Genomic DNA, 12,449 nt, shown 5'->3' on the forward strand with positions numbered 1-12,449 from the left:
ATTACCCCATTTTTTTTATGAAAGAAAACAGTCGGTGCTGTTTACTGATCAATCTCTTTAATGTGCTTTAGTACCATTTTCCAGACGAAAATGTTTATTTATCACTAATTTTGCAAACGCATTATTTATTCAAAAAATTTAAACAATAAAAAAACTAATTGGAAGTGACCCGCAATGACGTTTCTAGTGTGTTTTAGTGACTTTGTTGTTTGTTATGTTGGCGGTATGCGTGGCTCTGAACTGAATAAAAAACGAATCAGCTGAATGCTGAAAAGTCCAAGAAACTTTCTCTTCGTTTTCCTCGACGTTGACAATGGCGATGTGAAGTTTGTGCATCGAAACGTAAAAAATCGCGTTTAATGCGAAAAGACGATCGAAAGTGGAAAAGGGCGAGTTTTTCCGCCAGTTGAATCCGTCTCGTGTGATTGACTTTCGCTAGTGTGATCGCCTTTACCAACATCATCTCGAAAAGTCGGAAAAACAGGAACGGGCATTGTTGTTTAGTGTTGTTGTTAAAGATGAGTGGTTGTTCTTGCGAAAAGTGGGACTCGACGCCGGAAAAAGCCACCTTTTTTGAGCCCAGCTACGAGTGATTTGTGCAATTACCGAATTTGGTGCGTGGTGTTTTTAACGAGTTGCGAAAATGTCAGCGATGAAGAATTCCTCTCTCAGCAAAAAGGAAGGCAAAATGAGGATCCGTGCCTTTCCAGTAAGTGCCCAAAAATTATCCAACGATCAAGTGCATTGTCCTCTAGAAATGTCAAACCGATACGCTTTGCGCGATAATTATCATCAATGACCGTCGAAAATCACACCAAAATAACACCGATCGTCACAAAACCCGCTGATTTGCATAAAAACAAGCCCCTTGAAAATCACACTGGTGCCATGATCACAAACAACCCCAAAACGACGATTTTACCCCCATTATTGCCCCAGTCCCTCACTTGGGACAAGCATCTTTGTTATTTTTCTCCACTTAAACAAAAAAATCAAATTTGAAGCCACAAATTGTCATAAATGTCAGTTTTCTTTCACGACCATTTTTAAAATTTGCCAAATTTATGTGTTGTAAATACCAGACATGAAAAACGGACAGTTTTGCAGCCAGAATGATCCACCCGGAGACATCACTTTTAAATCTGTATTTGGGATGTTGACGAGCGAATCGTTCCTTAATTTGACTTGTTTTGCAGATGACTATGGATGAGAAGTATGTGGAGAGCATATGGGCCCTTTTGAAAAACGCCATTCAAGAAATTCAAAAGAAAAACAATTCAGGATTAAGTTTTGAAGAGTTGTACAGAAATGCGTACACTATGGTTCTCCATAAACATGGGGAGAAATTATACACTGGGCTCAAGGAGGTTGTTACTCATCATTTAGAATCAAAGGTAAGATGTATTCAATTATGAAATAAAAAAACGAATTTTCGTTACTGGGTTAATTGCATTGTTTATTAAATAGTCTCCCTGCAGTGTTTATCTTTGATGACTAATTTAAACACAGCAAATGCCCAAGAGTATTCGATTGCAGGTTATTTTTAACAGACTAAATTCTTTTAAGTGGTTACGGTAACTTCTATTCTCTTAATTAGCAACAATACAATATGGAAGTTACTGTTTGATTTGTAATTTTTTGACTCGTAAATATTTACTGATATTTACTTCCAACTATCGGGTCAGAAATTGTGAAAATAGTTAACACTATTGTTTTAATAATATACTAGGTGTCTCGGAATTGGCGAATTCCGAGTTCAGAACATTGTAGAGAATCACGTCAGTAGTCCGAATATAGAAAAAAAAGATTCGGGGCTTCCCCAGAAGATACAGTGGTGTTTTCTTCAAATGCAGGCTAAAAGTTACAGTGTTTGTTGTTATTTATGTTGTAGATGATGGTGAAGAATAATAACTTAAAACAATTTCTCAAATAATTAGCTTTATTTTTAAGTAAAGATCTTAAATTTTTGTAATTTTTGAGAAAATGAAAGAAATCTTTTTGGGAAAGCCCCGAATCTTTATTTTGTTTTCATATTTGGACTAGTGCATATAATACTTTTTTCATCACATCATGGTGTTCAATTGTTAAATTTCTGATTATCATGGTCTGTGAACTTGAAATTAAGTTGGTAATATTGTGGAATCTAAGCAGAGATAGTTTTATTCATTGATGCAAACTTAATAAACAGAGTACTTCGAAGCCTGCTCTTCTATCTGCCCTAAGGCAATATCTGAATTGTTTTTTGAGGTGAACAAAAAGAATCGTTATTATGATTCTGGAGTTAACTGATATGAAAAGTGTGGAATATTTATAGAAATGTAAGGTAAGGATGCCAGTGAACTTTTTTGATCAACTGTTTTCTTATTTAATTTAACAATACAAAAGTGTTTGTCATAAATACGACTTTCAAAGATGGAAGTACTATTGTTAATAATATTTAAACTTAAACATCGTAATGTTCACCTTGTTATTTTAAACTTTGTTGTTGTGTGAGTATGATTATTGGGTTTATGCACGATGACTACATATTTTTTTTATCAAAATGCCATATAAGATATAAATAAGAAGCAGTAATGTTTTATCTTGCAAAATTTTTATTGATTTAGTGAGGTATATACCTTAAATAACGAAGAGGAAGTTAGAAAATGAGATAAGAGGTAATTTTTTGCACCTTTTGTATCTCTTATTGTTAATAAACCAAATACTTGCATAAAAATCAATAAAAGGTTTATTATTTTGAATAAATTTTTTTTTAATTTCGACCGATGAACGTTTTAAATGTCCGCTTCAATTTCATTCATGAGTCAGTCAAATCAAAACTCTAGTGGGATTTTGTACTCAACAATTATCAGTAACTCTATTGTTATTATTAAATAAAAGAGCTTTTTCTGACGACTTTAGAAAGAAACCGCCAAATTAGACAAATTTAACAGAGAATTTGAAAGAAATGGCAAAAAAAATATAAAACTAACACCAACAGACAGTGAGAATATATTGAAAATTGTTATTTCCAAATGGCAATAAAAGTTTTAGAAAATGAATTTCCAATTTATCGAACTCTGTGGAATTTGGATTATTTTGTGGTAGTATGTAACTATCAGGAGATCATTTGAATTGATAATTAAAGTAGGCGTTTTTTTATGATTGATAATGATAACTAGTGCAAAGTGAGGGAAATTTTTGTTATTTAAATATTACCGTTAAAAATTTTATTATTTGATTTATTAGATTGATTAATTAAAAAAGCATTTTTATTCAAAATTAGCTGTTTAAATTATTTATGCTCTTTAAAAAAATAATACATAATAGCTAATGTAATTTATTCTTTTAACAGTTTTATCAAATTTATTTAAAAAAATAATTTGGTAAAATGCGACGTTGGTGTTTTTATAGTTTTGAAACAGCAAATAGAAATTTACATAGACCGACAAAAATGTAAATTAGTTATTGATGATTAGATCTCTCAGTGAAACTATAAATTACATTAGCTATTAATTTTTTGAAGTTCATAAATATTTTATAATAAGTAATTTTGAGAAAAAATGCGATGTTCGCATTTCTATAGCTTTTAAACAGCTAATATCTTGCTATAATTTGGCGGGTTTGCTCCATAGGCAAATAAAAAATCTCTTGTTACGAAAAAAGCCTCTGCACTGTCATTAAAAAATCACTATTAATGTGTTAAGTAAAAAATGCCCACTTTTATTTTTAACATTGATCTGATTGACTCAAAGTGAACAACGTGAATGTATGTAATTGAAAGTGATTATTGCTTTTTAGAAACATCAAAAAATAATTTATCGAGTATCACATGTGAGTTTGATAAATCAGAAAATAATTTTCCAGAAATGTTCTTAAAATGCTGTCATTGTCAATTTGCATCATTGCGAATTTTTTCTTCTCAAAAATTTTGTATATTTATAGTCTAATCAGTAAAGTTTTTTGTTTTTTTTTTCTTAAGTTTAATTGTAACCGACAAGTTTTAATAAATTAAATTTTAAATAATGTTTGTTATCTGCAGAAAATAACACAGAATCTTATGGAATTAAAATTTGTATCTTTCAGTGTGTTCTTTAGATTCGAACGTTCACTATAACCGAGTTTGTTATAAGCGAACATTACTGTAGTGTCATTTGGACTGATTAAAAAATGAGTTTTCTAATTTTTGACGAGTTTTTGGTCGATTTTTTAAAAATTATTTTTTAAGCTCGATCATTAGAACATTATGTCTTTAGGATCTTTAAAGGTGGAAAAACGCTAATTATATTGATTTTAATTTATCTTACGGTTCCAAGATTCGCCAGCTTTTGAAAGATACGAGTATAGTTAGTAATAAGGATTCTCGAGTTCGTGCTTGCTGACATTTGCTATGTCATTTAATCGACTTCTGATAAATAGAACGATGTCTGAAGGGAATTAATAGAGGACGCAGATTCTATTGAATAAAATAAATTTGAAGCAGAAACATTATCGTTAGTTGAACCGTTTAACAATGGTACCAAAAATATTTTTTGTTTTGTGTGAAAAAGACAAATAACATGAACGTCGTAAAAAATCATCCGCTTGTTATTTGCTGTTTACATTTTTGCAGGTAAATGAAGTTCAAACAAAATAATCGCAATGAGTTTGCATATAAACAGGTAAAAAAAATTGTTCTTTGCACTATTATGTGGATTTCATTATCAAATTCGAAAAAATAGCAGGTAATGATAATGTAATCATTATCTACAGAAGAATCTATAGCAGAGATTTATCAGGTGATAAGAAGCGTTTGTTTTGTGAGCAGGCAACTAATTTATTTGTCTGTGTTTTATTTTATTTTGCTATAAATATTAATATTGTGCTCTCTTGAAACATTGTGAAAATTGGTACCAGCTTATCTACATTACCACAAATTCTGTTTGTCTTCACAATGTTCAGTTTTGCCAACTTAATCCCATAATTATAGCCATTAATCCAACTATCATTTTAACATTTATTATATCTTATTTCAGTTCATAGTAGAATTGCAACAGCAAATTGAATTGAATTGAGTTTTTCAGAGTAAAAAATAAAGCAGAAATTGAGAAAAGAAAAGAATTCTGTGTAAGCCACACGTTTTGAACTAAAAAAAAACACCAGAAACTCAATTTGTGCTCCATCTCACTCAAAAAAATTAAAATGCGCTGTTACAAAATTCTATTATGAACTGAAATGGGATTTTGCGTTGGGAAAATGTATGGAACCAAGCATTTTGTGCCCAAATTATGCCTTACGAAAAAAACAATTAGTTCTCATCACGTAATTTAAAAATGTGATAATATTTCAAGAATAAAATTTTTAGAAATTCCTTGTAGTTTTCGAGTTATTACATTTTTTTTTCAAATCGAACCCCACCATGGCGATTTTTTTTGGTAAAAGACATTCGAAAAGAAATTACTTCTAATTCAATAATATTGTATTTAAACCAGTGGTTCTCTGAAAATAAATTATAAGTTGCATTTTGAGCTCGTTACGAAGGTTTTTCGAACTTGGCCGAAGTGGTATCCATGGATGTTCGTATTTGCGAAAAATTTGACGAATCAAACTATTCGAATAACTACATCCATGGATTCTCCCTCTTCGGTCAAATTCGGAAAACCGTCGTAATGAGCTTAGAACGCAACTTTAGTAATTTATTAAAAAAAACACTGGTCCAAAAACAAAATTATTGAATTAAAAGTAATTTTTAAAGCATAATCTTTTACCAAAAAAAATTGCCGTAGTAGGGTGCTATTAGAAAAAAAAAAAAATTAATAACTCGACAACTAAAAGAAATTTCGAAAAAATTTATTCTTGAAAAACAATCACATTTTTAAAGTAGTTTATGATGTACTAATTAGTTTTTTCGTAAGAAACATAGTTTAGGTACAAGTAGTTTTTTTCAAACGATTTATTTTTCACTGATTATTTCTAATGCATGTCCGTTTGGCGCAGGTCCGTGAAGACGTCCTTCGCGCCCTCCACAACTGCTTCCTGATGACACTGAATCAAGCCTGGAACGACCACCAGACGTCGATGGTGATGATTCGTGACATCCTCATGTACATGGATCGCGTCTATGTGCAACAAAACGACGTCGACAACGTCTACAATTTGGGATTAATCATTTTTCGCGATCAGGTTGTGCGATACGGTTGCATACGCGACCATCTCCGTGAAACCCTCCTCGATATGGTGATGCGAGAGCGAAGAGGTGAAAAAGTCGACAGGATCTCGATAAAAAACGCCTGTCAAATGCTAATGGTCCTCGGTATTAACTCGCGCGCCGTCTACGAAGAGGACTTCGAACGACCGTTCCTCCAACAATCGGCCGAATTTTACAAAGTAGAAAGTCAGAAATTTCTAGCCGAAAATAGCGCCTCCGTGTATATAAATAAAGTAGAAGCCAGAATCAACGAGGAGTCTGATAGAGCTAAACACTACTTGGACGAATCAACCGAATCCAGAATCGTCGAAGTGGTCGAAGAGGAGCTCATTAAGAAGCACATGAAGACGATAGTCGAGATGGAAAATTCGGGCGTTGTGCACATGCTTAAGCACCAGAAAACAGAGGATCTGGCTTGCATGTACAAGTTATTCGGACGTGTTGCCGACGGTTTGAAGACAATGGCTGATTGTGTTAGTCAGTATTTGAGGGAGCAAGGCAAGGCTTTGGTGCAAGAAGAGGAGCATCAACCATCCACCAATGCTATAACATTCGTCCAGTCGTTGCTAGATCTGAAGGATCGGTTCGATCATTTCTTGAAGAATTCGTTCAATAACGATAAGATCTTCAAACAGATGATCGCCTCAGATTTCGAACATTTTCTCAATCTCAACCCGAAATCGCCCGAATACCTCTCCTTATTTATAGATGATAAATTAAAAAAAGGCGTCAAAGGGGTGGGTAACTTGCAAGGGGGAAAACTCGGTGTTATAACTTTCGTTTCAGATGTCCGAACAAGAAATTGAATTGGTTCTTGACAAGTCCATGGTACTCTTTAGGTTCCTTCAAGAGAAAGACGTTTTCGAACGCTATTACAAACAACACTTGGCCAAGCGATTACTTTTGAATAAGTCGGTTAGCGACGATTGGGAGAAAAATATGATTTCAAAGTTAAAGGTAAAAAATATTAACCGTGAACTTGTCACGTGAGTTGTGTGTTTATATCAGAAACATACAGCGTCTGTCTAAATTTATATCAAGGTTTCTCTTTCTGATACGACTTATCAACAACCTTGAAACAATAATACCACAAATTAATTCCGTGCAAGACGCTTTACACATTATTTATATAACATCCAGGATGGATTTTAGTCAACTACTAATTAATAATATTGAAAAAAAGGCAATTGAGATAAACGATTTATTGCAAACTTTATCTTGTTTGTGGGTCAGGCTAAGTAGTCGTTTACATTTTTTTTGACTAGTTTCGTAATTACAAATATTTTCAACACATTTTTACCAATACAGGATGTTACAGCAGTTGTTTCGGTTAATAATTTCAACAAATTTTCGAAATATAATAAAATTTGAAAAAATAGTTCATGTTTGTTATTGAAGTTGCAAACTATTAGAAAAACTAAGTCAAAAATTCAACACTTTAATTACAAACAGCGCGTACATTTATTTGAAGACAATCAGATAATAATGTCTTCCAAATATCAGATTGCAAAAGATCCTTTAAAAAAATTCTCCTAAATTAAAAAAAAATTATTCGGTTTTTTTATTGCAAACTGCGTGTTTATTAATTTGAAAACAATCGGAATAATTGTCTTCAAAGTATAAACATCAAAAAAAAAATCTAAACTAAAAAAAATTAATGGAATTTTCTCTAATTTAATAAAAGTCCAGTACAGACTTCAATGGGGTATTTTTAAAGTACCACGTGGAGATTTTTTTTGTTGTCACTGAGACCCAAAACACTGTCGGAAAAACTAACCAAAACACCTTACAAAATTCTTACACTTGTAACAAATTTAAAAAAAATACTAACAGAGAAATTCTCATAGTAATTAATAAATCATCATTAGAAACTCTTCCTCCAAAAGACTGCAAAAGTCGTTCAGAAGTAACGGTTAGAACAAATAGTGTAAATTTTTGAAAAAATCTTTAATTAAAAATTCATTACACACTTTAATAAGGGTATTGGTCATAAAGTCGATCCTTGCAATTATTGCAATTGTCCATTGTGGTGCAAAAAATTTTTATAGTGAGTTGTCATTGTAACAGGTTCGTCATTTGCACTACAATGTTTTTTTCAATAAAAAACAGGTATATAACTTTGGTAGACAATTATTTATGGAGAAAAAATTTTGAACTTTAATTAGAAAAAAATCAACATCACCGAACTGTTAAAATCAAATATTTATATTACAGTTACAATAGCCAAACTATCTTTGCACCATTCTGCAACACGAATAGATTATGAATCTACAATTATTTTTTTCAGTGATTTTAGTAGTTTTTTTTGTAGATCTAAAACTTGTAAAACGATGGAAGTTTGATGAAATTTTGTTTCTTGACTATTTGCGTTCTCACTTTAACTTCAACTATGCTGCATTTTGAATCTTGCAGTTATTTGAAATTTAACTTTTATTTTATCTCGGTTATGTAGGAGTCTTAAAAAAAACATTCTTGCTTCTCAAAAAAAATCATTAACCAGACGTGACACGTTACAAGAAAACAGCAATTTTTTTCAACTTTCTTTTGTTAAGACTAAAACTTGTGTTATATTCGTTGGAATCTACATTTATTGAGAAATCTTTTGCAAAAAATATGAAGTTTATAGCTTTGTTCAGAAGGAAGATATGAAGATGTAATCACAAAATTTTCCCATTTTTTTAAGTTGTTACCTATCATTCTTTACTTTTAAGCACCTTCTAACTCGGTTAATTTTAATATCAAAAAAATCAAAACATGTTTATGTAGAATGTTTTGCTTTACATTTTTTTATTTAGATTTTTTATATTGTTCCTAGCTCTTAGCTCTTACCTATTTTGAACAACATTGAAAAAACCCTTTATTTGAATTTTTTAACTCTGTCCAAAAAACAATATTTTTGATTCAGTTTTTTTCATAATCATAAGTAGTTGCTCCAAACTTTAATATGAACGCTTTTTTGACTGCACTATACTAATGTCTTCTCTGTCTCAAACGTTTGAATTAAAGCTCTTCTATAAGACTGACTGAGAGAAATGTAAATTTATCGAAGACATAACATTAAAAAGATTTTTTACGACGTCAAAACTACTTTCCTTATTTGGTCTGCATAAGACAGCTGAACAATTTTTTACAACTTGTTATGGTATTTCTTTTGCAATGACTCGATAAAAAGTAAAAGCATTAAAGCTTTTGAGCCGTTAAAAAATCCTTAATTTTACTTTTCACTTAGCTTGATCTTTCTTTTTAACATTACCCAAGAAATGGTCCGAGACTTCTGAATCACTCTGTATAAAAAGAGACTAGAGGATTAATGCTTTTAAAAGATTTTTATTTTACACAATAATTTCATTGTTAAATTCTGCGTTAACTTACACCAAGCCCTTCACTTTATTTGTTGATTGTCATAATAATAATAATTGTTAAATAATTTTTATTTTGTTTTAGACTGAGTGCGGTTGTCAGTTCACGTCAAAACTTGAAGGCATGTTCAAAGATATGACAGTTTCAAACACGATCATGGACGAGTTTAAGGATCATATCACCAAAACTGAGGTATTAAAATTGTAGAAAAAAACTTGTATGCAATTTTTAATTTTTACATATCCACAGTCAAGCTTATGCGGGGTGGACCTTTTCATGCGCGTCTTAACGACCGGGTTCTGGCCTACGCAGAGCGCCACTCCCAAGTGCCACATTCCTGCTGTTCCACTAGCTGCCTTCGAATGTTTTAGTAGGTTGGTAAACCACTCAACTCGAAACCATTTTTTTTCTAAACCCCCTCTGTGGTAGATTTTATTTAGCCAAACATAGCGGAAGGCAGTTGACGTTACAACCCCAGTTGGGCAACGCCGATCTCAATGCCATATTTTTCGGTCCGAAAAAGGAAGACCCCGACAAAGACGGGGCGTGTTCGTCGACCAGCTCCATTTCGCCGCGGACAGGCCCCAGAAAGCACATAATCCAAGTGTCCACCTACCAAATGGTCGTTTTAATGCTGTTCAACAACCATGAGAAATTAACCTATGAGGAGATTTTAAACGAGTCGGATATTCCCGAGAGAGATTTAATTAGGGCGCTGCAGTCGTTGGCGATGGGCAAAGCGACGCAGCGCATCTTGATTAAGAATCCGCGGACTAAAGAAATCGAATCGAACCACGAGTTTTACGTCAACGATTCGTTCACGTCGAAGTTGCATCGCGTGAAGATCCAGACGGTGGCGGCGAAGGGCGAAAGCGAGCCCGAGAGGCGCGAAACGAGGAACAAAGTGGACGAGGACAGGAAGCACGAGATCGAAGCAGCTATCGTTAGAATAATGAAGTCGAGGAAACGGATGCCGCATAACATTCTGGTGACGGAAGTGACCGAGCAGCTGAAGAGCCGATTTTTACCATCGCCAGTGATTATCAAGAAACGAATAGAAGGGCTGATTGAGCGGGAGTATCTGGCACGGACGCCCGAGGACAGGAAGGTCTACACCTACGTTGCTTGAACTATTTTTCGTTTTGTTTTGTTCTGGTGGAATATTGTGAGTGGATAACGATTATCCCCGCCGCAAAACTATACATGGAATTTAAATAATATTAAATTATTAAAATAAAACGACCCCTTTAACTCTCTTGCGCGATGGCGCATAATTAAATATTTTGTTTCTCTTATTTTTAGTTTTTTTTTTAATTTACATTAAATTGTTTCTCATATTTATTTTCAAGTTTGAACATTGTAAATAGTTTCATCATACTTAAAGATAAATATAATAAGGTTACAGAACTGCAGGTTACGAACAGTGATGTTTCTGGAGAAATTGATTTTTGGCACCACCGAATTCCTGATGTTTAAACATGTAAAGTTACGCATTTTTACTGGACTTGATCCTTTGTGCGCTTCATCTTGTTGCAAATTGTGAAATTTCTGTCATGTTTTTATTTGAAATCTTTTGTGTTAGGTATGAAGTGAAGAATAAAAATGGACAAGTTTCGTATGAAGAAGTCACTTTGTTGCGTTCTTCATTGCTGCCCCCCAGTGTACAGCCTACTATAGCTTGAAAATTATACCAGTTTAAAACTCGAACGACCCACATTGTTAAGAAAGTTTTGAAAACTGGCATTTTTCAGTACGAAACGTCAGATTATTTTTAACAGGTTTAAAGCAATTTTAAGCCTTGTTGAGTCTAATTCGAAGAATAAAATGTTGTATTCAATTCGTTTTCATGTAAATCGGTTCGTGTATTTCACCTGGTGGATGATAAATCGCTCGTCCTCACTCGTAGTTTAATGTGTCCGACTCAAACTCGTTAAATAAATAACTATAATGTCGACAACATGTTGACTTTAACTCAAAAATTATACTTTAAAAAAGTCAATGCTCCTTTAAGTTTAAACTCAGTTTAAAGCCACGATTCCCGTCCATTAACGTGTTTAATTCTCCTTTTCTCTATTTAAGTTATCCAGAAAGTGTGCAAATGAACCGTACTTGGAAGTAGGAGTTCGTCTTCTGGGAGTAAAGATGTTGATGTGTGATTATTACAAAGACGAAAAAAATACAATTTGAAGTAAAGTTACTTCCAAATTAACGAAAATACAACGGTTAGGTTTAGAGCATTCTTGCCAAGAAAAAAGAATTTTAAGGGTGAGGTAAACGATGATTATTAGAAAATGAAGGAAATAAAGGAATTATTGATTTGTGAGGTGATGGTATTAATGAAGAGTATTAACACCACCGTTAGAAGGTATTAACGAAGGGGAAAATTTAAAGAACGAAGATTTTTTTGAAGAAAATTTAAATGGTAATGTTAAAAAATTATTAATTACAGAGCACTTTGCTGGCTTATAAAAAAATTATTACTTAATAATTATTCTTTACTTTTTCCAAATCTAGAAGCATAATTTTTTTTGTGTTCTCAATATCCCACATTTTTTTCTACCTAAAATGGCACTGCTTTAACTTATTTCTAGTTATTCCTGTTTTTTTATACTTTTTATCGTGGAATCAAAATCTCTGCTTTCAGATTTTCTTTTTTCTCCATTTTCTTCCAAATGTTGAAATAATCTGCTTCAAATTTCTGTGGCATGAATTTTGTAAAATTAATTTTTATTCAATTTTATCTGGTCTCACCTTTTCAGCTAAATATATTTTTTTTTTCTATAGCAACTCTTTTGCCCTTTTGCGAGGGCAGATAAAATGTAAATTTATTTTATTCAAATAAATTTAAAATTCCAACATAATTATGTTAATTTGAAGGATTAACAACTTTTTTTCTTAGACTTGAATTCGTGATATAGAAAAA

General features: G+C 32.5%; 1 protein-coding gene across 2 annotated transcripts; it reads left to right on the forward strand.

The window, feature by feature from the left end:
• Positions 1–212: 212 nt before the first annotated feature.
• Positions 213–11,155, forward strand: Cul3 (Cullin 3). Of its 2 annotated transcripts, none has more exons than XM_962327.4 (7): positions 213–709; positions 1,197–1,394; positions 5,956–6,903; positions 6,953–7,123; positions 9,611–9,718; positions 9,776–9,900; positions 9,956–11,155. In XM_962327.4, exons 1-7 carry the CDS (start codon positions 644–646, stop codon positions 10,653–10,655), a joined length of 2,316 nt encoding a protein of 771 aa, XP_967420.1. In that variant the 5' UTR covers positions 213–643; the 3' UTR covers positions 10,656–11,155. The 2 variants fall into 2 exon arrangements, with proteins under 2 accessions (XP_967420.1, XP_015835524.1); XM_015980038.2 differs by lacking the exon at positions 213–709 and adding an exon at positions 998–1,144.
• Positions 11,156–12,449: the final 1,294 nt, after the last annotated feature.

Source organism: Tribolium castaneum, chromosome 5 (genome assembly GCF_031307605.1).
Source record: "Tribolium castaneum strain GA2 chromosome 5, icTriCast1.1, whole genome shotgun sequence".
NCBI classification, from domain to species: Eukaryota; Metazoa; Arthropoda; class Insecta; order Coleoptera; family Tenebrionidae; genus Tribolium; species Tribolium castaneum.

What these genes read in the sequence shown, in the direction of transcription:
- Cul3 (XM_962327.4), top strand. Translation starts at nt 644, where the DNA reads ATGTCAGCGATGAAGAATTCCTCTCTCAGCAAAAAGGAAGGCAAAATG. An exon ending in TAAAAAAAGGCGTCAAAGGG is followed by an intron (nt 6,904 to 6,952) that starts GTGGGTAACTTG and finishes CTTTCGTTTCAG; the next exon opens with ATGTCCGAACAAGAAATTGA. An exon ending in ATCATATCACCAAAACTGAG is followed by an intron (nt 9,719 to 9,775) that starts GTATTAAAATTG and finishes ACATATCCACAG; the next exon opens with TCAAGCTTATGCGGGGTGGA.